General features: G+C 37.1%; 1 protein-coding gene across 3 annotated transcripts in view; it reads left to right on the forward strand.

Annotated features, from left to right (window-relative positions):
- SRBD1 (S1 RNA binding domain 1) overlaps positions 1 to 27923 on the forward strand; it is a 122957-nt gene that overhangs the window by 30962 nt on the left and 64072 nt on the right. For all 3 annotated transcript variants that reach the window (XM_042894067.1, XM_042894084.1, XM_042894076.1), the window contains exons 15-17: positions 1753 to 1843; positions 2824 to 2931; positions 27440 to 27531. In XM_042894067.1, coding sequence (XP_042750001.1) covers positions 1753 to 1843; positions 2824 to 2931; positions 27440 to 27531 — 291 coding nt within the window. The remainder of the gene's footprint in view (positions 1 to 1752; positions 1844 to 2823; positions 2932 to 27439; positions 27532 to 27923) is intronic.

The following is a 27923-nucleotide window of genomic DNA, read 5'->3' on the forward strand; positions in this document are numbered from 1 at the left end:
GTGAGTTTCAATACAAATTTTTGTTATTATTAGGTTTGGAAGGACTGTTTAAAAAAGCATGTATTCAATTATGGGAAAGCGTAGTTTCAAAAAGCTATGAGTACTGCTCCAAAAGTAATGCCTCCTATTTGTTTATGTTGGCCCATAGCATCAGAGGTGGATGTTGATAACATGACAGCAGAGACTGCACCTTCCTGCCAATATCCCATTCCATTTTGTTGCCATGTGACAGGTGGCAGCAGAGGCAGTCTGACAGAATAGCATCTGTCTTGGTGGTGTGTACGAAGCAAGGAGGTAGAATTGAATTCCTCTATGCAAAAAAAAATATATATATTCATTGACAATTGCTGAATGTTTCTGGAGACTAAGTAGTGGATATGAGTACAGTGAAGCAGTGAGTGGTGCATTTCAGCAGTGGCGACAGTGATGTGAACGATGAGTCACATTCCAGATGGCCATGCAGATTTTCACAAGTGCGGTATATAGACTCTTGTTCATAGCTGCTGCAGATGCATAGCTAATGATGGTGACTGTTTTGAAGAAGTGTTTTGTAGCTGAGAATTTGCTTTATGAAATAGCATTATTGTGCTCTGTTGTAGTTTTTGTAGAAATAAATAGAAGGCATTACTTTCAGAGTAACCTACGTTCATTTTATCAAATGTATGTTTGCTTGTTTCTTAAGCTTTTAGTAATTTCCACACATTCTGTCTTAGAAATTCCTTTCTTCAGATAGAAGGTTAAATTTTTTGCACATACATTCTAGTGTCTCTTGTGATATTATTACTCCTCAATAAAATAGAATTTCAAATTCCCTCAGCCTTCTTGAATATGGATTCAAATAACTGTGCCTCTCAATAGTATGTAAGAGCACCTGGCATTTTTATTGTTAACAAAGAGTTTGGATTTAAGTGCTTGCTATAACTTAGCTTTTTCCTGGGTAGCATCTTGAACATCTGGACATTTCATCAGACTTTTTGATTAGGGTTATGTGTTAACATGAGAAGGCAGAAATGTTTTTTTACTTGCAGAACTTATATTATTCAGTTTCTAGATAGATAAAAATCATAGCCTTTCCAGTGCATCCTAGTCTGATCTGGGGTCCATGCTTTTTTAGATGCTGTGAGGAATCTTTTTTCTTTTGTCTCTGACTTTTGGCTGAGAATATACATACCCAGTGAGGGAATGAGAGAAGATATGCTCTTATTGTGTCTTAAAATGGCAATGAAATGGAGGTAAATAGTTTTTAGCTTGCATTATACCGTTAGCTATCGGTATTGTTTAATACAGGCTTATTTCCAAATTTGTTATGGGAATATGGCAGGAGTGAGCAGTGAGCCTTGAAGTTCTAGAGCTCCTGTATTTCTAGTCCTTAAAATGGATTCCTAATTTTCATCTTTCTTTGGTGGATCTCTTTTAAAACAAGTAAATAAAAATTAGTAGACTATAGCACTACATTTTTTTTGCAGTGAATTTTGTTCTCTTTGATAATATTAAGAGTATAAAGTATTATATAATTTGCTGCTCATTATTTCTTATTTGGATATGTCCTCAGGGAAATACAAAGTGTATCAACTTGTCTAGCTTTGGCAGTCTACCATACTTTTCATCTAATCAGAAACAAAAATAGAAGATGTCATTTTAAAACGCTTTATTTGTAAATCATCAAATTCACTTCAGTAATTGAGGAGGAAATAGCCTTGGAATGTCTTTTTAAAAAAAGTATTCAATAGCTTTTTGTTGTTGTTGTTCTAGGTCAGATACTCCATACCGATATTGTATACTTGCATTCTGGTCAAGGATTTCGTGAAGCTGAGAAGATAAAGAGACTTCTGCTGCAGTTCAGGTATGTTGAGGAAACTTATTATTCTTACTTAATGTAATGAAAAATCTTTGCTGCATCGATACTGGCCTTTGGGTAGAATCAAAATACTATGGATTTTAATGGAATTATCCTTCTCTGTAGGTTAGAGCTTATTTTTTCTTACTGTATTCATGCTTTTTACCCTTTGTGTATGATAGAAGGATATGAAATGAAGCAACAAGTATGACTAAGATTGCATGCTATTAATGTATTTCCATAAAACTCTGTCATTCTATTTATGTTTAGGATTAGAAATTAACATTAAGGAACAAATTTAGACATGCTGTCTTCCCTTCTTCCTGCCCTGAACCCACTCATTGATCCTTTCCTATTCCAAAAGCCAGATACAATTTTTGAAAGAAGTTTGTTAAGCAAAGGAAATCGTACCCAGATCAATCTCCAGATGGAATAGCAAATGGGGAACACAATTAAAAGGTTATTGTATTTACATGCTTTGGGAACCCCAATGGGTAGACATCTTGTCCAGTGAATCAGCTGCTGAACTGCCAGGATATATGAGCCAATTTGTTTTTAAGCATTGGATTGGCTTTAAACATCATGATTTGGTGACTAGTTGGCTGTACTGGGGCATTCCAAGACATAATCTGTAACTAAGATTCTGATTGCTTGGGCACCTACGTTTTCATGATTTATAGTAGATGAAGGAAATATCAAGTGAGTTGATCTGAGGACTGTAAATACGTGACCTTTCTTCTATAAATATCAATATTATTATTTTTTAACTCTTCAATTTCATTACAAATGAGTGACATTTTTGACTCGTCTTTTTAAGTTGTATTGAAAAGCTTTTAAGCAAAATGTGGTATTATTAGGAATGTTTTTATTAAATGCAGTTATTCTATTATGTAAAGTAAGGTGTATAGGTCATTGTACATTGAGCATTGTGTGAAAAAGTCTAAAAGAATAGTTGAAGAAAGTTTTTTTTTCTACTCCATTCAAAGCTGTAGCACTGTTGTGATTGGCAATGGCACGGCTTGCAGAGAAACAGAAGCTTACTTTGCTGATTTAATTATGAAGAAATACTTTGCACCGCTGGATGTTGTTTACTGGTAAGATTACTTTGCTTTTTATGATGTTCAGCTGTTCAACCTCTTTTAACCTAACAGCTGTTTTTAAGTGTAATGTTTGTTAAGTTATTTTTTTGGTTACTTTATCTGCGTTTAAGTCATGCTTGATCCATCCTTTTAGCCAAAGGAAAAGAAGTGTAGCTCTTTGGAGCATGAAGGTAGATTAAGTCTGCAAGAGACTCACTGACTCACAGTTTTTCTCTTTCTGAAGTTCATACTGTTGCTGTTATCACGCTCAAGTCTGTGAGAATTGCTGCTCAAGGATCATATATTTGTTTCTTGATAAATCAAGTTAAACCTTGTGTTGTCTGACTGTTGTATGGAATATTTACTAATCCCCATGATATTAATTTGTCTGTAATTAAGAACCCTATGTACAGCTAGCAGAAAGTAGTGAAGGTATTTATCTTCTTTAATTTTAAAACATCATCCATTAGTTTGTCAAATTCTAACTATTCTACCTTTTATTTGTATGGAACTATATTGCTTTTTTCCATGCAGAATTGCGTCTGCTGCTTAAGAGACAGGGATTTTCTGATGTTGTTAGGCAGTGTTTCTGTTGTCATGGGTTTGGTGGGCTTTTTTTTGGGGGGAAGGGAGGCCAGGGGGGGGGGGCATATGGGTTTTTTTCTGCAAAGGATGGAGACTGTTCAAACTTCTGAGAAATTATGCATCTGCTTCCAACTCTAAAACGGTGAATTTTTATAGTCAGTAGAAAATGAAAAGCACTTCTTACTGTGTGTTTTCTGGCAAATGTTTATGTTAGTTTTGTTCACTTTATGTAGTTTAAACATCAATTATGTTAACATAAGCATTTTGTCTGAAGGCAGTAATGATCTGATATCATATACAAAATGAAAATGACTGTTTAGCCTATACAAGAAAAATATATTTCTGCTATTCTGTGGCAGATCATTTTCACATTCTTTTCTTGGGTTGCTTTAATATTTTTAATATTGTAAAGCAAGATTATAGAATCTGCAAGATAACAAAGTATTGATTGGGGCAGGAGCAATAGCAGAAGTGAATAAAAGCTTTAGGAATCAGTATAAATGCTCTGAGGCAGAAGTCATGCAGGTTACCAAGTTAGTTACTTTTTGTATTAGTATCTGATCATTTTCTATCTTTCATTTTTTCCAAAACTTTTGGTGATATTTGTAGAAAAAAATACAAGGACTGCTGCAAAAGTAATGCCTATTATTTTGTTATGTTGGCCCACAATATCAGAGATGGATGTTAATGGTGTGCGTGGCAGTAGAGGTTGAACTTTCCCACCGATATTTTATTACATATAGTTGCTGTGTGACAAATAGCAGCGAAGAGATGTGTGACAGAATGACATCTGACATAGAAGTGCGTATGGTTGTGTGTAATTGAATTCCGTGTGGAAAAAATGGCATCCGTTGATATTCACTGGCACTTGCAGAATGTTTCTGAAGACCAAACAGTGGATGTGAGCACTGTCAGGTAGTGTGTGGTACATTTCTGCACTGGCAACAGCAGCATGAAAGACAAGCCGTGTTCTGGATGGTCACACCACAAAACGAGGAACATCTTGATCAGTTCATCTGCATGAATTGGCAGATTATGTCCAGGGAGTTGTGTACAGAGCTGAAAGCTGGCTGCAGTGTGTTGGAAACAATGGTGGCAATGTTGAGATCTTGCAAAGTTTGCATCAGGTGGATCCCACAAATGCTCACACAGTAGGAGTAGAAAGAACACTGTATGCAAGTTCATCAGGGCCTATTGAACGAATACAAAGCTGAAGGTGATAGTTACCTGGATCACATCATTACTGGTGATGAGATGTGGTGTTGCCACTGCAAGCTGGAGTCAAAATGGTAGTCTATGTTGTGGTGACCTGTGAATTCCACATTAAAAATAAATAAATAAATACAGCCCTCAGAAGGTAAAGTAATGTGCACACTTCTGGGATAGGAAAGAGATGATCCTTCTAGATTTCCAGACATGTCACCATCTCTGACTGCTACATTACAATGTGGATTCGGCTGAAGGCTCAGACTTCTAGTGTCAGCCTAAAGAAAACCTCTTTTTTCTGCAACCAGGCCCTATACCAGTCTGAGGAATATGGAGCATATTATCATTTTTGGCTTGGCTGTCCTATCACACCAGTTGTGTAGTCTGGATTTAGTGCCTTCTAGCTTTCATGTATTTCGGACGATGAAAAGTAGATAAATCTCTGCTGGAGCAGATTTATATGAGCATGACGTGCAGGTCCTTGTTTATTGCTGGCAAAAATACATATCTAATATTGTTGATTATGTTGAAAAACTTGTTCTATCAAACAGTGTTATTTTACTCTGTATCTGTTGTAGTTTTCATGGAATTAAATAGAAAGCATTACTTCTGGAGCAATCAAAGTATATAAATGCAATCTTCACCTCCAAGATTTCCTGGGAGTGAAAATTAGCAGAATGAAAACAGTTTTTGCTTTTGTTCTGTGTTTATATTTTTATAGTAGTAGTCGTTTCCTTGTTTTGCTCCTTTGTGATGAGAAGCTGGTCCTTATGTCAGGTTCTGTATGTAGAACACTGAGATACTGCTTAGAAAATACAAAGTCAAAAAATGTGAGGTTATTGTTGTTCTGTGGTATACTATATGGGATGCTTGCTTCTGTTGACCTATATGGAGTCATACTGTTTGTGTGTGCCTGTATGTATTTAAGTTTATTGAAGTTGCCTATATTTATTTAAGTTTATTCTATGATTCTACAAAGTAAGCTGGATCTGCAGTCTTAGTGTTTAGTTTAACTGTTTAGACAGTTTATTTCTTGAGGATTGTGATTCCCATGTTGCTATTTCTGCTAAACTAGTTTACATGCATCTCGTTGCCTTACCAGTACCACAGTTGCCCAGAGATGCTTCTGAATCTTGCAAAGTTCCTTTGCTTTCTGGCTCTAGAAAGTCATCTTTTGATTATGTTGTTTCCTCATATGCGTTTTTTCACCATAGGGGAAAAGTAAGAGCATTGTACGTAGCCTGAACATAGTTCAGTTTAATTCAGTGGAAACCCACTGTATGCTTTTGGATCAAGTGAATTTAAGTACATTATAGTTCATTATTAAGGGAGTGCTTAGGCAATTTTAAATGAAAAATGAAATTACAAATCAATTGAGTGTTTGTACAGAAAAATAACACAAACAGGCAAAAAAAAAAAACCAAAAACTCACTGTACTGAAACTTACAGAATGCATCAATTACATCTTACATGATACCTTTGGCAAAGCATTGTACATCTTGGTAAGGCACTGAACTGTGTGAAGGTGGAAATGCTTGCCTGACAAAACTGTACTCTTAGTTGTTCTGTACAAGTTTCAGAGAATTGCCAATGGTATTTACATTTACAGTCCTTTTCTTGAAGAAATCCAAATGTAAAATGACCAGACTTTGTTGTTTTATAGTGTCTTAAAACCAAAGCCCCAGTCAGCTTCATAAGCTATTGCTCAGAAATGACATCCAGAAAAATAGAGTGGTATTGCAGACTTTGGCTTCTCTGGCAAATAACGCCAGTTGAATACTTAGTGACTGCATGTATGTGCATTACATGCAGAAATATGCTGAATTTCTCTCTAGGGGTCAAGCCCTGTGCAATTGTTTCAGAGTTGTGCATGAAGATATCCTTGACTTCAGAATTTAACTCCAATGAGCGTATAACCACAAACCTCAACTAAAACACACAGTTAAAGAGGTGAAGTAGGGGCAATAATTAGGTTAACTGATTCTCACTTTAGAATATTTCAGTTGCATTGATATCAAAGGAGATTTCCCAAACAGTTTTGTTTATAGGACCCAGTTTTTCTCAACTATTTTGTTTGATGACTAGTTTATATTTTTCTAGTGCTAGTAAATAGACAAAATGCAGTCTGTTAGAGTACCAGGTTCTCAGCAATGGCAATTATTAATGAAGTTTTTACTGAAGCTTTCCAGAGAGAACACAAATGAGTTAAGATAATGATAGGAATATAAGGCATGTAGCACACTTTTTCTTGCAGCCTTAAAACCTGTCTGGACTCAGTTTGACAGTTTTTGATTTAAAACAAATATTTTTCACTATTTTTATAACCAACACACTTTCAGTACCTGCATCCAACCTAAATAACTTCAGGATTCTTTTGCAAGTGCAGTTTTCCTTTTAGAGTCAATGTTTATTGACTTAGATTAGAACTGGACTAGAGCCCAGAGACTGTCATATCTAGTCTTCAGGTTTTTTGTTACAAATCAGTTTTCGTTACAAGGTTCAATAAATATTCTTGATTATTTCTGTTAGTTCTATTGTGAGTCTGCCAAAGATACATTGTATTATAACCAAAACAGATGTTCTCTTTTAGACAAGTGTATTTGTTTCAGCAGGACCAGAAATGCAAATGAGACAGCAGTGTGTTCAGCATTTACATTACAGACTATAAACTTTTAGGATTTCATTGACCATTTTGGATTAAATAAAAATCTAGAAAAAAAGTCACCAATCTTATTCCATATTTAGATCACTGCAACTGTTTTTCTTTAATTACTGCCTGTTCTTGGAAATGAAAACTGTTTGAACGACAGGTGAATACCAAAACTGGGTGCCATGAGCAGCTCAGTCATCGTATTTGGAAAAATGAGGTCACAGTTTTTCATTCTGCCTCTGTGGTTGCATTGTCACAATATAAGCACTCCTAGTCCAGCTTTTCCTCCATGCTTGTTTTATTAATGCACACTTAAATTGTATTATTCCATCTCATTTTTGGAAAATAAAGTAAGTTTGTTAGGTATCAGGCACTGCTGCTAGGCAAATGTATTTTTATAGGGTTGTTTTCTAGGTGGCTTGGTGGTGTTCTTTTTCTGTTATGCTTAGATTTAACTTGATTTGAAATCTTTTTCTACTGCTTTCAGCAAAATCTTTTCTTGCTCTTGAGGCTTTATAAGTGGTGTAATTAATAATTTACTGCTGTTTAAGTTCAAACACTTCTGTACTGTGACAAATAGGGGAAAGTCTGTAATGTCTTGTAAAGTTCTCGTTTGGTTTTCTTTAATGTTTAAATTGTCTGCTATAGAATACTTAGTAAAGTTCTGCTAAGGTAGAATAGGACTGTTTAATACCTTTTGAAGTTGGACCTTGGTGGCAAGAAATTGATTTAGAAATGTTTGTTCTATGGGATTTCAGGTCCACTTGTATTTTATAGGTGTCTGCACATGCTTTAAATATCCTTTTCAATTTAAATGTGTGTTTTATGTTGTTGAATATCTACATTATGCTCTCTCAGCTTTAACAAATGCCACTTTCAAGTTCCGTGCCTCTACATTTCTAATGTTACACTAGCTTAATTCCCATTACTTTTCTGCTTCATAGCACTCGCAGTTTGAAAGGGACCTAACATTCGGGTTCACATTATGATAATTAGGTTTCAAAGCAGTGTGGGGGGATTAAGATGTCTGAAGTCTAGTTGCCGAATAAAGTTCAGAACTACTTGTAAAACTTGTTTAAGTGGTTAACAGAAGTGGTTTTATTTATTCAGTGCTCATGCAGCATTAATCCGTATTTCATCGGGTACCCACGGTGCTGTAACTCTAGATATGACCTTGGGACTTAATTTACCCCATCTCAGTTTTCCTTATTAATGTGCCATGAAAGAGGTACATGAAAGATAGACAACATCAAAGCACCTTTTCAAATAAAGTGGTTGATATGAATCCTCTGGTATTTAACACTGTCTGTCAAATGTTTCAGCTGGTTTGCATCCTTTTACAAGCTATTGCTTGCTGCATTAATGCAGTTGTTTCAAGTCTGTCGAGAGTACAAAGGAGGTAGGAATATGGGAAACTTTATTCCTATTTCTTTTTTATTATCTTTTAAGTTGTTTTTGATGACATATGCTTGCACTTACACACCTTAGGTCAGTAGAAACCCAATTCAAAACGTAGAAAACTGTCGGGAGAGATATTGTGAAAGGAATACATATTTCACAGAATCTGCAGACATCTGAAATATGCACTGAAGACCTTTTGTTCTGCTTTCGCTTATTGCAGACTGTAGTGGAGTCCTAAACAACAAAGAAATACTGTGAGGAAGAAATAAGTTTAAAATGTGTGTGAAAACACAATCAGTGAAAATATTTTAAATCACGCTTTCCAACCAAACTGTGCTCTGCCTCTTATCTAAAATTAGTATATTTGTGATTATTTACCACAACAGTTGGACATAACAAATGTGTATGCTTCAAATTAAAATTTTTTTGCGTATCTTTATATTTCAGACTGTTGTAAATAAGATATTCAGTCTACATAGAGACTTTCTCCTCCTGTTATTCTTGATTATCATTATTTTAGCTAGTAATTAGTCTGATATTCAGCATAATGTGAATGGAATAAGTGTCTCCATTCAAATTAGCACTTGATGTTTGTTCATGATCCATCCACAGTCTGGTATCAAAGATGAGTTGAGACTGTAGTATTTAGAGAAGAGATTTTCAGAAGTCATCTTGGATTTGAAAGCAATCCAAAAAAGCAAAGGTTGTCCTGTCTACATTACTTGTTTTAAAAGTTTACTGTAGAAATCATTGCGGTCTGTACTCTTTTCTTCTTTTCTTTTATTTTCCTTATCTCAGAGGAGAAGAAAAAAAAACAAACGCGTAAGCAATAATGAAACATAATGGGACAGGTGAAATAGGAGATGATAATTTGAAGTATGATTTTTGAAGTTGTTTAAATAAACTTTATAAGTTTAAATAAACTTCATAACTATATTTTTATATCACTTGAGAGATAATTATGGAATTCTATCTGCTGAATTCTATTATAGGCAAACAGATTTGCAGTTTTTTAACTTAAAAACAAAGTCTAGTTGGAAGTACGTCTGTGTGATTAAGGAAATTATGAATGCCTTAAGTATAGAAAGAGTAAGATATATAGGGTGACTGGACTTCAACAGTGCGAAGGTGGGGAAGTGGTGGTGGGCAGGAAGTAAATGTAAATAATGGAAGAAATCTAAATCTTGAGGAAAAAGTCAGTTTTTCCAGACCAGTAGATCATGTTGTTTGACTTAGATCTTGAACAGTATGTGGGAAAAGAGTTGGGGGAAGGTAAGAGGAAATTCATATGACTTCCCTTCTTTCTTTTCTCTTTCTGAGAGAAAATCTCACCAACAGTAATGTCATGTTTAAGAAGTTACATATTTTGAATGTGTGAATGTCTTCAGACCTTCTAAAGACACTAAAGAAAAAAGCAGAAAATTAACTTTTATGTAATTAGGGAAGATTTTGAGACAAAAAGCTATTAAGCTTGTGACAAAATGTTTATGAATAGTTTTGTGTGCTATTCAATTGGAAACGTGCTGATCTCAAATCCGCTCTTGCAAATTACATAGCAAGCATTCAAAATACATAGAGACATAGGAAGAAATTGTAAACATAAAAGGTTATTCAGAGAAGATGTGCAAAGGATATGCAATAAGCAAATGCTGCTATTTCTGCCATAAGCAGTTACTGAGGCACGAAGTCTTGTGTTCAAGCCTACTTCCAAGGCCCAGAAATGATAGATTAAAAGAAAAATGAATAACTACATCTTATATGTGCTAGATTGTGACAGTAAAATAAACTAGCTCATTTGCATGTGTGGTATTTTTGAGGTGGTAGTCTATCTAGTGGGTTTCTGTTTCAGACTGAAATGTTTTAGGTTATTGTTTAATATGATTACAGCCTTTGAAAGTCTGTGCTATTTGGTCAATGCCATAAAGTTTGATTTAAAAGATATTTCCTTGAAGGGCTCCTTTGATTCTTGAAAGGGTTGTTGAACCTTGGGGTGGCTCTTGGCTCACCAGCTCCTGAGAGTGTAACCCTACTAACAGGAGACTAGCTTCCTTCCTTCTCCACCGTGGACCTTTTTGGAAGATAGCTGTGAGCCATAGGATGAAAACAACTGGAAGTAATAAAAAATAGAAAGACTCAAAAATTTGGATTTGAAATAGGTGAAATCATGTTTAAGAAATTCTGCCTCTCGTTGGTATTCGGGGGCTATTCTGTTATTCTCTGTCTTAGAAATGCCGGAAATACACGTGTACTTTAAGTCACTGTCATTAAATAGCTGTGACAACTGGTGAATTTTCTACTAGTATAAATGCTAGGAAAACTCATTTAGGCTCTTCACTATGTAAAAAGACTCCAGGAGGAATTACTTGTGGAAACCTGTCAGGAGAGAATTTAAGTACAAGCATCAAAATATAAAGAATGATTAATATTGATAGCGTCCAGATTAAAATGATATAAATACAAGACGTATTCCTTGATTTGTGAGGTACTAAGCCAGAGTATTATGGCACAGTCTGACCTGGTTGCATGTTTGGGTGGTGTTTTGTCTTTAAGCAGAACTTCTGTTGGAACAGAAGGGGAAAGTAAGCATTTTTCCATTTGTGTGAGATTGCCAGTAATGTGTTTTTAGTTAAGTTGAGATTCTGCCAAACTTCATACCTATTCATTTGTGAAACCACGTTTGGTGTTCTGCATTTCAGTTCTTTTGGGGCTTCCTTTATTGTAATATACAGATTTATTTATTTAAGCTTATGTCGTGCTATTATCATTGATGCTGATAGCAGAAGCTTAAGTTAGGTGTTCAGGTTACATTAGGCTGCCTAGTGCTCTACATGATATACCTTAATTTCAGTGGCTTTAAACTGTCAGTTATCTTTGGGATTAAATTCTTCATTCTAGATTTCTGTTAGAGTGTATCTGTGCAGATTTAATATATTTTTTTATAGAACAATTGGGAATCTTGAAGAAAATTGAGTGCGCAGTGCACATATATACAAATACTGTCATTTAATGGGGAAGAGAGTTTCTTTATTTTCTGAAGCATCAGTGGTATTCATCTGTTACATCCCAAGTTTGGAGAAAAAACTCTGTCTCTCCTTCTGACAGTCTGTTTTGAGGTTTGTTTTGAATAGTAAACCTAATGAATCAGACATCTGTACAGCTACTAACAAGCTCCCCCTGGTGCTACAAGATCAGCTATTAAAAGCCTCAATAAAAAAAGAAAATTACTTGAATTTTAAGGACATCTGCAAAATATTCTTCAGTGACTTTTCAGGTCTGATAGACTGAAAATTGTCTGGGAAGAAGAAAAGTAAATACAATGCCTTGGTTAGTAAAGCTAGAGCTCTTTTACTCTGTAGTTATATAAATTCTCATTTTTATCCCTCATTTCAGATTATTTGTTCATGGAGTCTGTTGGCAGTGCAGAGCTGCTTGCTACTACTATGTCACACGTGAAGCTGGTGTACTATTGTTCAGTGCTGAAACGGAGTTGTGCTAGTCTAGGCTCATTTTTCATATCAAGAAAGTGTATGGCAGTCTTAAAAGCTTCATGAATGATGCTGAAAGAAGCCACAGCAACAGGAGATGCTTCAGCACACTTGTGATGTTTTCAGGACTTGAGAGACAAAGAATATAGACGTGCTGTGTCTCAAAGGGCCTTTGAGTAGCTTATTTCAGCTTGAAAAAGGATTAGATTTAGATGACTGCGGTGTCAGACATTTGTAACTGAAGGTGCCTATTGAGAGTAATTCCCTTCTATAACTGGATTCCAGTGGTTATGTCAATGATGAGTAAGTGGAGGAAGTAAGAAGTGATCCATTTGTCATGGTGTGTGATATGAAGACAAGAAATATGTCTGAAAAGAGACATCAAAAACCACAAGCTTCTGTGAAGCACCTCCTTCAGTTTCTCACTGGAGCAACGAGGACAACTGGCACTGGGTAGGGAAAGGGAAGAGGAAGGTTCTTTCTCCTGTTCTTTTCAGTTTTGGTATAAGCATGCTGCTTTGATGGCATCAGGTAGAGATGAAAATTGTGAGCTTCTAAGCCATTGTGTATATTATTTATTTTCCGTTCCTTTAAGAAGTCCTGAAAGCAAGTGTACAACTGAGACAGAAGTAATGGTTTCATTTTAATCCTGCTTGTAATTACAAGTAAGATTACAACTTCCAATTGTGTGGTGTTATATAAAATAACATCAAATGCTATTCAGGCAGCTTAGTTTTCTGTGGAGCTTTCCAAATATAAAACTGGGTGGGAGAGAGAGAGATGTCCATCGAGATGCAGCTAATAGCTATTGCTAATTTTAAATCAGTGTTACATAAAAATTATCTCTCAAACTTATATAATTTTTATATTTCATTGCTCATTTTTGTATTTCATTATGTTGTATCATTTTTATATTTCTTTTTTGGCAGACAAGGCAACATGCCCACTGCCTTTTCAGCCCTTTTATTGGAGTGTGCTGGAAGTATCAGTTGAATAAAATACATTTTGACATTTGAACTTGACATCAGTGTTTCAGAAAAACAATTCAGACATACAGCTTCCCTGGATGATTCTCTTGTCACTACTGTGATTTTGTACTGTAAATATGTTTTGGAAGTGGACATTCAGTAAAAGCAGTGATGTCTTTATTACTTCTTCCTGGCCTATTTCTACCTCATAATGTATAATTGCACCTCAAAGTTTGCTGTGTTTTTATTCAAATTATTTTCTGGAGATTAGTTTGTCATTTTAAAGTAAATCGTAGTGGATATTCCTAAGTTTCCTCTCAGTGATTCTCTCCCTGAAGATTTAACATTTTCTTCCTGTAAAAATAAATAGAAAGAGACATTGTCAATTCAGATGTTGTAAAACAAAATAATTCTGAAATCATGATATAGTATCCTTTTAATATATCCTCTTTCTTCGGGTACCAACAGCACCACTGCTGAGTCCTATGAGCAGGGCAAGTCAGAGGAAATCAGTTTTCCTCTCACTGGATTCTTTTTGGTAAACCTGTTGCTGTGGGTTGGCTTCCAACAGGAACAATGTTTTCTGAGATGAGAATTAAAATAAGAAAAAATAGTTCTTCCATTGCTTAGTAAGAAGAAACTGGTGACATCTAATTTGGAGCACAGTCTTACATTTTATCATGTGTAAGATATTTCTTTTAGCTTTTTGTGAATTAGATTCAAATTAGATGCTGTTCATGACTTGTGTAAGTACATCTAATTTACTATGCAGTGTAATAAGGGCAAAATGGATTAGTTTCTAGCTGAACTGAAATATCAGTATCATAGGCAAAAAAAAGAATGATTTTGCTTAATTCTAGATTGTGATAAAAATATATAATCATTACAGTAAGATTAGGATGAAACAGTTCGTTTACGTACTTTTCTACTCTACAGAGGGTGAAACTCTTAAAAACAGGTCTGAATTTGAAAATTTGGTATGAGTTAAGTTTATGTCTACTTGTTATTTATTTATGAATAACAATGGATTTGTGAGTTAGCTTTGACTGGATTTTGTGACAAAATGTCATTTTGCAGTTTCTCCTTTACTACACCACAGTTGATGTAATTAAACTGCATAAATCACTGTGGTGCTGGTGCGGTTGCAAGCCCTTCTGACTTTCAGGGGAAAGCCCGACTTAGTGCTTGTGAAATGCTGATTCTGGTTCTCTGGGTCTGATGAAACCCAAATCCGGCCCCCTCTGGTGTGAGGTGTTTGTAACTTCAAACTTCTGTTTGTATTGTGCAGGAGAATGTTTCAGCTTGAACAGAATGCTGAACACATCTGCCTTTAGGTAACTTTAGAAACAGATTTCCAAATATGTATTTCAGAGGCATTTGGGATTAGTGGTATTTAGGATTAGGTTGTTCTCAGTTTTTAGGGGGGAGAAATAAATTGAAGGCAGGTGGTAATTGGACCCTTAATATTAAAATCTGCATTTTAACAGAATTAAAAGCTGAATTAGTTGAACTTGTATTTGTGCTCAGACTTGGCAGCATATCCTTCCTCTGGGGGTAGATACTTGATGTTTGTTGCCTTGTGCTTTTCCATCTGGCACTAGTGGTGGAGGAGGAGCTTTTTACACCATCTCTGCAGTGGGTGTAGGAAGTGCTCCCAGTCTTGAAACAGCCTTGCTAGAAAAAGCCTTGGCATGACCCAGCATGGATCGTAGCACATGACTGTGCTTTTGAGTGGTGGCAGCCTCGTGCCCTCTTGGCTGACGGCTGCTGAGGCAGTGATCACCCGGCCTGTGTTGCAGGGGCAGGCCAAGGAGGAGGCTTGGCTCTTCCACCCGCCGCGCTAGCCAGCAGAACGAGCGGGTGCCTGAGGGCATGAGATGATTGGCTGCGTTGCAGGGTGCTGTGCGTTCCATGCTGGCATATTTTCTCTGTAACCCCCTGTAGGAGTTGCCCACTGCAGCCTCTGGCTCTGCACTGCCATTGAGTCTCACGTGAACTCTTGTTCTCATCTGGACGACTACTGTTGTGACATTGTATTCTCTTCTTCTGCACCCATGACATCCATGCTATTGTTGTTTTTAAATAACAGGTCTTGTGACCTGGCGGCCCCTTCGGCCTCGAGGCGCAGCTGACGCTGCAGCTGATGGAGGGCGGCCTGCAGCGCCTCCCGCTGGGCGTGAAGCTGCTCCCGCGCCGCGCGCTCCGCCGCAAAGTCGGCCGCAAAGATGTCCGCCTGCGGGGCAGCAATGGGCTGAGCACAGAGAGCCGCCACAGGGACCACAAAGAAGGGCCACAAAGAACCCCTGACCCCAAAGGACGGCCCTAAAGACCCCAAAGGACGGCCCTAAAGACCCCCTGACCCCAAAGAATGGCCCTAAAGAACCCTGACCCCAAAGAATGGCCCTAAAGACCCCAAAGGACGGCCCTAAAGAACCCTGACCCTAAAGAATGGCCCTAAAGACCCCAAAGAATGGCCCTAAAGACCATAGAAATAGTTAGTCATTATCTACAAGAGTCTTTACACTCAATATTAAGTGGGCTTTTTACTGCAAGGATCAGAAGTACAAATATTTCTATTCATTTCTGAACAATTTCCAAAGAATTATAGGTTTTGTTTCTTGTTTATGGCATCTGAGGAAGCTTGAATTTTTCCAGCGCAGTGCTGTTTACTTTCTAAGGCTCCATTTGTTTGTCAGGCTAAGCCAGCTTTTCTGAAATCTAAAGAATCACTGCAAGGCCCTGTTTCTTCATTGCTTGTTTATCTTGATGGATCCAGACATGAGACTCCAATGACTGAGCCACTGCACTCAGAGTCCGTGTGCATGGCCTACGTGACATAGTACCTGAAATTCTGCTGGTGTTCCTAGGAGTGGGTTCAGATCATGTTCTCTTCCAACAGAATGCTTTCCCAAAGACCCTCCCATGAAGTTGCCGTCTGGCTTTGCCACATGCTCTCCGGATATGAATGGGGAGGAAAGTTTTGAAACAATTTGCTCTCATTTTGAAGTGATGTGTGTGATTCCCCTTCTCCTTCTTACTCTTCTCCCAGGCAACAAACAGGACCCAAGGAAATGGCCGCAAGCTGTACCAGGGGAGGTTTAGATTAGACATAAGAAAAACTATTTCTCTCAGAGAGTGGTTAGGCACTGGAATGGGCTGCCCAGGGAGGTGGTGCAGTCACTGTCCCTGGTAATGTTCAAGAGGCATCTAGATGAGGAGCTACGAGATATGGTTTAGTAGCTTCTGGTAGCAATTAATGGGAGGACGGTTGGACTAGATGATCTTGTAGGTCTTTTCCAACCTTTCTGATTCTGAGCTTTCTGATGTGGACTTTTCTGTTAGAGAAAACAACCTAGTTGTATTTGAAAAAGATTTGATTTTCATTGGTGCATTTGTTTAGAGTTGTGTAATTGTCACCTACAAGTCCTTATGTGTTTCTAAGAAATTTTTTTCCTCTTAAAAAATGGGCCTCAAGAAGGATTAATGTGATTAAAAAGATGTAGTTCCAAGATTTCTTTAAACAAAATATTTATACTTGGACTCATAATAGAGTCACGTTAATGTATTAACATAAATCTACACTGTTTTAAACAGATTTTTACTGCTAGAATTGCAGGTGATTGACTACCTGGATACTGTGGGATATATCTATGAGTAGAAGAACACTTTGCAAATGGTGGTGTAAAAAATAGGACATCAAATAATTATGTTGTGTTCTTATGATTCAGATATAAGACCAGCTCTTCCGCAGTAAGAAATCTGTCTTATCCTATGCTTTCGTATTTGGATAACTAAATAGAAAAAAAAATTTTTACTTGACTTTTTTTCCAGTTTAAAAGTAATTAGTTAGAAATGAAGCATAAGGAATTTCAGTGTAGAAGAGGAAGTTTTTTTAAAGTGTTTGTAAGTGGATGAAAAATGTGTTTTAAATGAAGTGGTCTTTGAGCATATGTTTATGCCAGTTCTAGTGATACTGCTCATGGAAAGTCTCCAGTGTGGATCTGTCACAACCTGAGGGAACAAATTATTCCCTCTTTAAAGGGGGGGGGGGGGGAGGGGGGGAATAAAAGGCACCGTGCGGGGGGGTGGGTGGGAACAAGTGTAGCACTGCCTAACTGAACTTTTATTTTACTGATTTGTTTGTTTGTTTATTTGTTTGTTTTTTAACTGAGTCAGCTTTTTTTCTTTGGTTTGATTCTTATTAAAGGAATTTATGTTTTCATGAATTGCATGCTTATTCAGAATTTGTTTCACAACTGTGGGTGTCTGGGGGTTCTTGTTTTGTTTTTCCACTGATACGTGAGGCTTTGTAAAGAAAAATAAGAAGGTATTACTCTTTTAAATGATTAAGCAGTGGACAACAGGAGCTCACTTTCTTCTGGAGACACACTTGATTCAGATTCACATCACTTACTGTAGGTGCCCAGTGGTTGCATATTTTATCAGTGAAATAACAATATTTAAACCCATGACAATGAGGAGCACTAGAGAAGACATGAAAGAACCCTAGAGGCTCCGAAGGAGAAAAATGTATAGTTTAATAAATAAAGCATCAGATCTACTCATGATGCTCTATAGACACTTAGGTTGTCGTTGTCTTTAAATCTATGGCTGAGGAAAGTGACTGTAAGGAAAGATTAATTTTAAACAGAACATCTTGCTTTTGAAAGAAGGTGAGCTATTAAAAAAAAAAAAGATGCTAAGAAGCTTCTTCTGATTACAGGCAAATTGTATATTTTTTGAACTATCAGAATATGCTAGTTTTTCTGAATTTTACATGAGGAAAGATACTTTCTGAAGAATCAGAGTAACCTCTTTTTGTGTGTATGCATTTCTCTTGACTTTCTTTCTTATCTGCTGTGATATTTTCTTTATTATAATGCTGTTATTGCTGTTATTCCTTTACAGGTGTGTAATAGTAGATTTTGCTGGAAGTACTAAAATAGCACCTTACTTTACAGTCTTTCTTCCAGTAAAGAAAATTATTCCGTTGATGGACAAAGTGGAACACTTTTTTTATCAATGTCAGCTTTGAATTTTCATAAAATAAAAGTGTAAAAGCCAACATTTTTCCCACATTAAAAGAGAAAGAAAGAAAGAAAAATGGGGACTTCAAACATTGTAAGAACATTGTGATGATTAAGTTTGCAGAAATTACTTTTGAGGCAGCAGTATATAATTTTAACAAGGTCTTCTTAAAGCACCATTTACTCTATATAACATTTGTCTCAAGAGTGTTGAGTTAGAGAATAAACATATCTGGCCATATCTGCTGTGAGCTGGAGCAGACAGTTTTCTAGGTGAATTCCAAATAGAAGAAAAGTAAGAAAAAACATCAATGCCAGAAAAGTTATATAGTAATAGTTACACTTTTTCTTTATGATACAATACATCAAAGATGCTTTCTTGCCAGCAATCATTCTTAGTTTATTCCAAGTTTGTGGGAAATCTTGGTACCTCAGAGCTCAGTGTGCTGTGCTGGGGACTGTCTGTAATTTGGAAATATTTAAAATAGTGTTGTCAGATACAGCCTAGTTCTTAATAGGGTTGGGGAGGGGAGCAGTGTGAGAAGAGCGGTTACCTCTCAGCAGTCTGTATGGTATTGCACAGCCTTTGCAGGGGGTGTGCAGTCGTAGCAAACCATACAGCTTCCCATGGTCAGTCTGCACATGGGAGAGGGTAACTTGCTAAGGAGACATACAAGATCAGAGATGTCATAAGGGAAAAGGAATCAGGCCAAAGATACAGGTCAGAATTGTGATTTAGGTTGGATGTCGGGGGAAATTCTTTACAGAGAGAGTGGTGAGGTGCTGGAACAGGCTGCCTAGAGAGGTTGTGGATGCCCCATCCCTGGAGGTGTTCAGGCCCAGACTAGATTGAGCCCTGGTCTAGTATTGAACGTGGAGGTTGGTGGCCCTGCATGTGGCAGAGGGGTTGGAGATTCATGATCCTTGAGGTCCCTTCCAACCCTGGCCATTCTGTGATTCTGTGATCTTCCTTCAGAGATCATCCGTATCTTGAATGACTGGTGTCCCATACTAGAACGATGCTGTGGATAGGACAGTGCATGCATGCAGCAGAGAAACATCTTAGAAATCAGGTAGACATCAATTTTCCCAATTAGAAAACTTGATGACATCACGAAATACAAATAGTACCAAGTTTATAGTTATTTCGTTATTGGCAGAAATCACTTTTTAAATTAAATAATTCAGCCTTTTACTTGTTCCTTTAGACTGCAGTTCTCTGTGAGATTTATAATGCTGTGTGAATGTATAACTGATGCATTCCAGGATTTGCACCGTTTGCTGTTTCTCAGAGCAGCCAGGCTGGCTCCTACATCTGCAGGATCCTGCTCTGCTGCAGACAGACTGCGTGACCCACCAGCTCTCCCCACGTGCTGCTGCAGGGCTTTACGCTCGGCTGAGCCAATCTGGGGCTGCTGGCAGGGCAGTGCTGCCAGTGGGCTCCTTATCGGTGCCTCAAGCTCCCTCTGGGCTGCTGCAGGCTCTGGCCCAGCTGGGCTTGCAGGACCTGATAGGGGAAAGGGTTGAAAAGGCTTGTTGTGCACTTTGGTTTGGGATGATTTTGCTACGCTTTGTGGGGAGCAGTGTAATCTTCTTTTTGGGAACGCATCTAGGCCATATTGTTTTAAAAGTCTGTGAACATATCTAACATGAGCATTTTGCATTGCTAGTGTTTCTCTTCTTTTTGAAGACATACTTACATATATCAGTTGTGTTTTTTACTTCCTTGCTCCCACTTCAACCCCTGAGGGTAGAATGAAATTAGGTAAAATCCTCAATGCTTGTTTTGCTGAGGACATTGGGATAATTCTGTTGTTTAAAACTGACTGAGCTTTGGCAGGAGTGATCTCAAAATTTTTGGGTGTATTCATTAGGAACAACCAGTTCTCACGTCTATTTTGTTTCTTTAATTGGAGTTTCATTTCCCCTATCAATACTGAAACCTTTCCTATTGTCTTTCCTTTGTTCTCATATTGATGTTAATTGGCTATAAAAAGGAAAGATTTTTAAGAGATGTAAAAGTATTTACTGTTACTGATTCTAGATTGACTTAAATGCTGTCATACTGTAATCACATGAAAGGTGTTTTTTTTTAATTCAACTTGTCTTACATTAAGGTAGTGCAGCATTCTATAATACCTACACTGCAGTGATTCCTTTCCATAGCATTGCTGCAACAGGGAGAGGAGCTGCAGTTGATTCTGTCTCTTGTACTACAGTGTCTAAAGGAAAAGTAAATGACCCAACTGCTTTTTAGTTGGATGATTAACTTGGAAGTAGATTTTGAACATGTAGTTCAGATTTTAAAGTTCTCTGCAGGAGCAGAAGGATGCTTCTGCTCCAGCTGTTTTATGAGCAATGACAGAACCTGTTTTCTGAAACTGTCAATAAAAACGGTGGGGGCAGTCGCAGGTAGCTGTCACTTTCAGTCTCAAGATGTGCCACACTAGGTCGCTCACTTTTCACTATGGGCATGGGACATGTATTTCTTCTGGGGATGAATCCGTAGCACCAGTTTTGTTCTGATAACAGCATCTGGCACTAGATTGATTTAACAGGCTATGAGGTTTGCTCTTTTCAGATATGCACTTGTACGGCAGCTTCTGTACAGCTCTGACATGGCCACACGCTGCTGTTGTTTTTTCTGCCTCCTAGCAGCACGTGTGAAGCTAAAGCTCTTTGACACCTGCCATTTGGACCCTTTTCTTACTGAAAAATGTCATCGTTTTCAGACAAGATGAAGACAGATATCTGATCATTCTTCCCTTCACAGAGATGTGCAGAGGGCATGGTTTGTAGACAAACGAATAAAGGGTTTCAGGCCATAACTATACAGTTAGTTTTATTAGTTTAGTACGCTAAGTAGTTTCTGTTTGATTTAGGGGCTTACAGAACAACAGCTAATATGGAAAAAATTAAAGCATGATAACTCATGGTTACATCTTGCAGTGGTTCTACAACCTATTTTATTGCACGGGTAAAGTATAGCAATTGTTCCACTGTTTTAACTCAAGATATTTCTCACCAGTGGATTTTGTGGACAGACAGGAATGATGGTAGATAAAGATTAAAATGAGAACATTTTGAACTCTTCTAGTCAATGAAGTGTTTCATGTAGGACAGTTTCTCTGTGTTCATCTAAGTCAGAAAGCTAACAGAGTGGGACTACATATTCCAAAGTAATTACTATTTTAAAGAAGAAGCTTTTAAATCCTGTGCCACATTTGCTTCCCTCATGTTGTTGAAACCTGCTTTGTGCTCATGAAGAGGCAAGGCAGTCGCATGGTATGTCTCAGTGTAGTCATTCTTTTTTTTTTGAAATAGCCTTTTGTCTTTGAGTACATGCAGAATATATAAAATCAACTTGCTGTCCTCTTCTCCACTCCAAAGAGTGTAAAATTGCACTTGATAGTCCTAATATTTTCCAGCTTACAAGAAAGTAGGTAGTACTTGAAAATAATGATTTCAGTAACTGCATTTTTGAATATAATTCAATCTTTCCAGTATTGGTCACACATTTCACCTGTTCTTTATGATCTGACTGTTGCTCTTCAACCAGACTGCGTAGTTAAACTGGCTTTGATTTCTGGTATTCCTTTTAACTTCTCTATTGTTCTGTTCAATAGGTTCTAAAAATCTGAGCTATCTACTAAGAATGCCATTGACCTGCCTGGTGCAGGTCAGGTAATACACGTAATACCATGTATTAAGAGAAGAAAAATTGGTTTTGTTAACTTTGATGTGGTGATGGCTGCCTTGAAATTCTGGCACTTCAGAAGCTGGTGTATCAGCTGATTATTGCCCCTGCCATAGTTCAGAAAGCTTTTGGAAAAGTAGGGTTAGTGACTGAAAGTCATACCGTTGTCCTGTGTTTGAATTTGCTGCATGACTATCTTGATTTGAAACAGTATAATTTTTATTCCAGGAAGTAGATTGAGTTGGTCAAGTTGAGATTGCTTTCTTCTTTGCATGCTGCAGTTTCTGGTAAACTTGGCAAAAGACTGAGCAAGTTCTTTCTTTTTGGATAGAAACATATATAGACTTTTTTTTTTTTTGTAGTTAATTTGGAAGACTGTGAGCAGTTTCAACTAATATTTTCTATGGGGAATTACAGAACGTGACTGGGTAAAAATGTGGGATCTGTATCACTCATAACCATGTGGGCTGTTTGAGGGCAGCTTGTGCCCTATGGAGCTCCTTGGTGGGACCTCTTCTTTAAAACTTGTCATTCCTCTCCCCAGAGCTGATTGATTGACAGTCCCTGTAAGCTCTTCTGAGACTGCAATACTTCATGCCTAGAGGCATTCAAGGCCAGGCTGGATCTCTGCTCAGACTGATCTAGTAGTTGGTGACCCTGCGCGTAGCAGGGGGGTTGAAACTGGATGATCATTCTGGTCCTTTTCAACCCAGACCATTCTGTGATTCTATGACTGATTATTGCATGGTGGACTTCCATATAAATGTAATGTAGTATTCTTTTCTAGCAGACCTTTCATCATTGGATTTCTTCCTCCCCCGTATAATTCTTATCAGTTATTTGAAGAAGTCACGCAATAATCTTTTATTCCTTCCTTCCTCAAGCAGAACCTTTGGTTTTGTCGACACAGGTTTATGAAGAATAGATTTCTTAGGTAATTTGTTTAAAATTTTGTTAGGTTAGTTAACCACAGTCATAATTAAACTTTGATTGTGAGGGCAGTTGTATTTTGGTGCAGATAATCTTATTATAATCAAACAAGAAAACTTGCACCCGTTTTGAGGTCAGTGTACCCTTTGCTTTTAGGTTGACCACAACATTCTTCCAAATAGTAACACTGGTCAATTCTTTGTGATGTGTCCATTTCTCGAAATGTTATTTTAAAGGCTTTTAGTTGTAAATCAGGGTTTTGGAGATTGTGGAAAATTGTTTAAAGTTACTTTTATGTTTGTTATTAATCTGGCATTGCATTTGATTGTGAGAAATTGACTTCAATTTAATACAGCAGTCCAAAATACTGGTAATGTTAATGAAAATGTCAGGAACTGTATATGTCTTTAACTCAAGAAACCTGTGGACTGGGGTGTGTGTGTGTGTAAGGGTTTGTGTATGTCTTTCCTTAATTGCACCTCAGATTTTTACAGTTTTCAAAAGGCTTTCATTAAAAACTTACCAAAAAACTCCCAAGTTTCTTTAAAAATATTTAAAAAGTACTGTTATACACATGTACATGAAGTTGCAAGATTTAACTTTTAATATATTTGTTAAATATATTCTTTATTATTATGCATTTTTGTAGGTATTTAATATCTTGTCATTTTTTAGTTATTTGATCTTTTAGTTTTCCTGGGGAAAAAAAAAATTAAGAGATTAGAAATGTGCACAATTTGAACGACTCTTCATATCAACTACGTAATGCTTATTTAGGCTCAGTGAGAAGATTATTTGTCCTAGTATCTTAGACATACTTAAAGCATTTGAATACAGCTTGTGTGGTGTGATTTCTGGCGTAAAGCTGAGGGACCACCAGGTGGTGCTAATGGAATACACTTTATGTTGCATTAGTGGTACATGAAATGTCTGAAATAGAGCATAAATGAGACCAGCACGATGTACAAACATTTATTATCTATTTAACAAAACTACTTTACCATGGCTAAATTGAAATATTGCATAGCAGCTTTGTTTTGGACTCTTCTTATTAAAAATAATAATAATGAATTGCATTATAGGTGGAAGAGACCATCTTTTTTCTTTTTTTTTTTTTTTTAATAAAGAGAGCACTACATGAAACTTGCTTATCGATGTATTATGATTATAGCCTGTTATGATCACTTGCTTATTCTTCTACCACACAATGACTTTCAGTAGCAAAACTTTTGTTAATACTGTTTTAACTGCTGTCATTTTACTCAGTACGAGAATTGTCCTTCTAAGGAAAGTACAGAAATTAGGCTCATTTATGTTTTAATTTTCCTTGGAAAGGGGAAATAATTTTTCATTAGATTATTTGGCTTGAAGATTTGGAGAAAAAAATATAGATATATGCTTATTTTTGAATACATGTTTACCTACAGATTTTAGGTGCCATTTTTAACAACTCTTACTGGGGTCCTGAGTACTGCTGGCTCTTGTTAAATTGCATCCTTTAAAAAAGAAAAGAAAAAAAAAGTTGGTGTGTAAAGAACTGCGTGGAGCACAGTAAATTTATGTGGCCCACTAATTTGAGCAGGTTTGGTTTTGGCTTAAAGTGCTCTGACATTAAAAAAAAACATGTTCTTTGAAAGCAGAGCATTTTACAACATTAAATTACTGTAAAATTGTCCTAGATAGCACTGAATTGTTAAATAAAGAAGAATAAAAACAGTCCCCCAGATTATTTCCGCACCAAAGTGTCACTCTCACCCAGTCAAAAAAACAAAATCCAGGAAAACTGCAAACGCGAATCCCCAAACCTGTTTTGCTTGTAATCCTGTACTGTGGCGAAGCTCCATGCTCGAGCGCTGTGTGTGCCAGTGTCACATTAGCAACCACCTCGCTGTAGCTAAAAACAGTGAGTAAAACCTCTCAACAGCCGCTAATATGTCCATAGGATCTTGCTTTGCTACGGTTGCTTGACCCAGAGAATGGTTTCTTTGGCATTTGTGGCCCTGTGCATTTACTGTGGGTAACGACTTCAATGTATTTAACATCTGGATTTCGCTGTCCTTGGGCAGCAGTGCGGGTCTGTTCCCCCTCCTATTTCAAGTCTGCTCCACCAAATAGTTTGTGGAATAGTCGTGTGCATATACAAAGCCATCTCACAGTGGCTGTCAAATATCCTGTGTATGCGTCTTCTGAAAGTGTTTTTTGTATGTTGTTTTCCTGCTTGAGATATGTTTCTTTTCTTTTCTTGGCTTTCCCCCCACCCCTTTGCCCTGTGAATAAGTTTTCTTGCACTTGAGAAAAGGAAATGTGCTCTTTTCGACTGTTTTTTCTCTCTCATCCTGAACTGAATTTTATTTACTGTAGTAAGGAGCTCTAGTTCTACCTACTTTAAAATTTGGCACAGTGATTTCCTTTTACTACTGCAGAATCTGAGTATTACCACATTCCTCATTTCTGAACATTGTCTATGCAGCATTAATGAGAATCAATAAAATGTTAAGTGTCCTGAAGTCCCCCATCCAAATCTTTTGTGTTGTTTTTTTTTTTTTATTGTTAACAGACAAAGTACTGAGGGCTATCAGGCAGTGTTCTGTGCAGCAATACAGTTTATAGTACAGCATTGCTTAGCTAATAGTAATTTAAAAATAGCGTGGAAAATAATGAATGTGAATAGCAATTTTTATTGGAAGGCAGTACCAGTAGAAAAGACGCTACGTTTAGAAGTTGCTCAAGAGGTTAACTTTTGGACCTGTTGGAATAAAAAGATTGAATAGAGGTTAGTTAAAGCTGTTGGAAGTATGTGCTAATGTGTGTGGGTTTTTGGAAGCAATTTCTCTTTTACGAAGAAAGGGAGAACTCGCCAGATGCTGCCTTTATAATGTGTGAACAGGTTAAGAAATACATTCTGTTGCGTTGTTCTTTAAACTACCAGTTTCTCAGGAAAATCAGTTTATGGCTTCTGTCAACATCTTCATTTTTCAGCAGTCGTGTTTTTGTGATCTCAGACTGTGTTCTGCAACTAGTTTTGCTGGTGGCTGTCAGTTCTTTCTGTTGGAGGACATATGCCATTTATATTGTAGTTATGCTTCCAATGCTGAATCTTCTAAGTCTTGGTTCCATTTGCTGTGTCCAGCCTGCTGCCCATTGGGTCCAGGCAGTTTTTTGTTAAACCAGTTGTTCAAGAGGTTCTGAAATTACAGGAATGCCGAAGAGCATGGGATTTTATTCTCTGTGTTTTTGAATGATCCAATCTGTTTGTCATATTGAATAGTTTTTGAGATTCCAGTAACTACAAAGTCAGTGTGTCAGCAAAAAAATCCAGCCTAGATTGAGTAGCAAATAATACAGCGTTACAGTATGCAGCAACCATAAGAAATGTATGTCACTTTTATCTTTGCATTTTATATTATTTAAAGCTTAACATGCTTGTAACACCGATAGGGATGTGTCTTATCTCCCTACTATTCTCCAGCTTTTTCTAAAGGAGGGCGTTTCTAAATTGCAGTTTTTTTATTCCTACATTTGATGTACTAAAAGTTCTTTAAAGAAAAATTTATAGCCTCGTTTAAAGTAAAACACTATAAAGCAAAGTTCTGAATTTATTGAAAGGTCAGCTGCTTAAGGATTGAGGTTTCCCTTCTTACAGCAATGATAAAGTTATTATAATGGGTGAAATAATAAAAGTAAAAGCAGTTCTGAAACTAATAGTAACTCTTTCGGTGTAGATGTTGTACCATGTTTTAATTATCAACCTGAAATTCGAGTTCTGTTGAAGTTTTGTGAAGAAATATGCTGTTTATTCAGTGGTGTCAAAATTTCCCTGCTGCAAATAAACTTAGACCGCGAATATTTGAGTGCAGTTTTCTCTTGAGTGAAACTGAGCACTCCAGGGTTTTTTAATTGCATGCTGCGATTTGAATCGCTGAGTTTATCGTTCCTGAATGAGCTTGAGGTGTGCTGCTGATACACAAACTGTAGCTGAGATTGCTACAGTTAGTAGCAAAAGATATTCCGTCTGCAGTTTTCTTTTGGGATGACATTAAGAGCGTGGAGAAGACAGAATTAAATGCTTACTGAGGAGCAAACTGCAGTTCAGCAGCTCGGTCTGTGCAGAGGTGAGGCTTTGTCCTGAGCATGTCAGGCAGTTAGCATTAGACAGGGTGTGCACGCACATGACTTTCATTCACACAATCAATGAACAGATATTAAACTTCCTATCCTTGGTGTTTTTAATGAAATTATCAGGTAGGTTTTTGTTTGCTTATTTTGTGTCTGGAAGCCTGTTTGTCTGCTGACTTCTGGTTACGCATTTTTTTATGTTATGAAAATGTTACAGAGATTGATATTTGTAATACAAAACTGAAAAATACCGAATGCTGTGGGCTAGGGATGGGTGTTTTGGCTTAGAGATGTTTTCCTTTGCACTATCTTACTTATGTAGGTATTCATTTCATTGAAAAACTGTTAAAGCTGTGAGGCTTTTAAAAAAAATGAACATGTTAAATTAGGTAAACAGTAGGTCTTTCAGGTGCGTTGTTCTCAGTTGTTGTTTGATTGTTCACCATTTTATTTTGCAGCATTGTCAGTGAAGCAGGAGCGTCTATCTACAGCGTGAGTCCAGAAGCATCCAAGGAAATGCCAGACCTCGACCCTAACTTAAGAAGTGCAGGTATTGTGCATTTTTCAGCGTGAAGCTCAATTCTCAGACTGTACTGCTTATAATATAATGTTTAATAACAGTCTAAGTATATTTTAAAAAAAAAAGTATGCTTTCTTTTTGAACTTAAGTTCTTAGATCACTTCACATCTCAGATCCTAGGTGTTCAAATCAGTGACATCATTGTCTAGCAAGGCCTGCAGTGTGAAGGCTCCATTGGACGCAGTCCCATACCAAAATGGTAAAGGAGAGTTTTGAGGGATTAAATATGGCTGATGTATTGTGTAAACTTTCACATGTTCGTGCCCACACGAGCAAGTTCTTCTCTCTTTTTCCTTGTAGGTAAACAAGTATCTGTGATAATTAAACGTTTTATGGCCTAGAAAAACTTGAGAGTAGAGAAC

This window comes from Lagopus leucura, unplaced genomic scaffold, assembly GCF_019238085.1.
Source record: "Lagopus leucura isolate 7727_CA_CO unplaced genomic scaffold, USGS_WTPT01 Super-Scaffold_73, whole genome shotgun sequence".
Taxonomy (NCBI): Eukaryota; Metazoa; Chordata; class Aves; order Galliformes; family Phasianidae; genus Lagopus; species Lagopus leucura.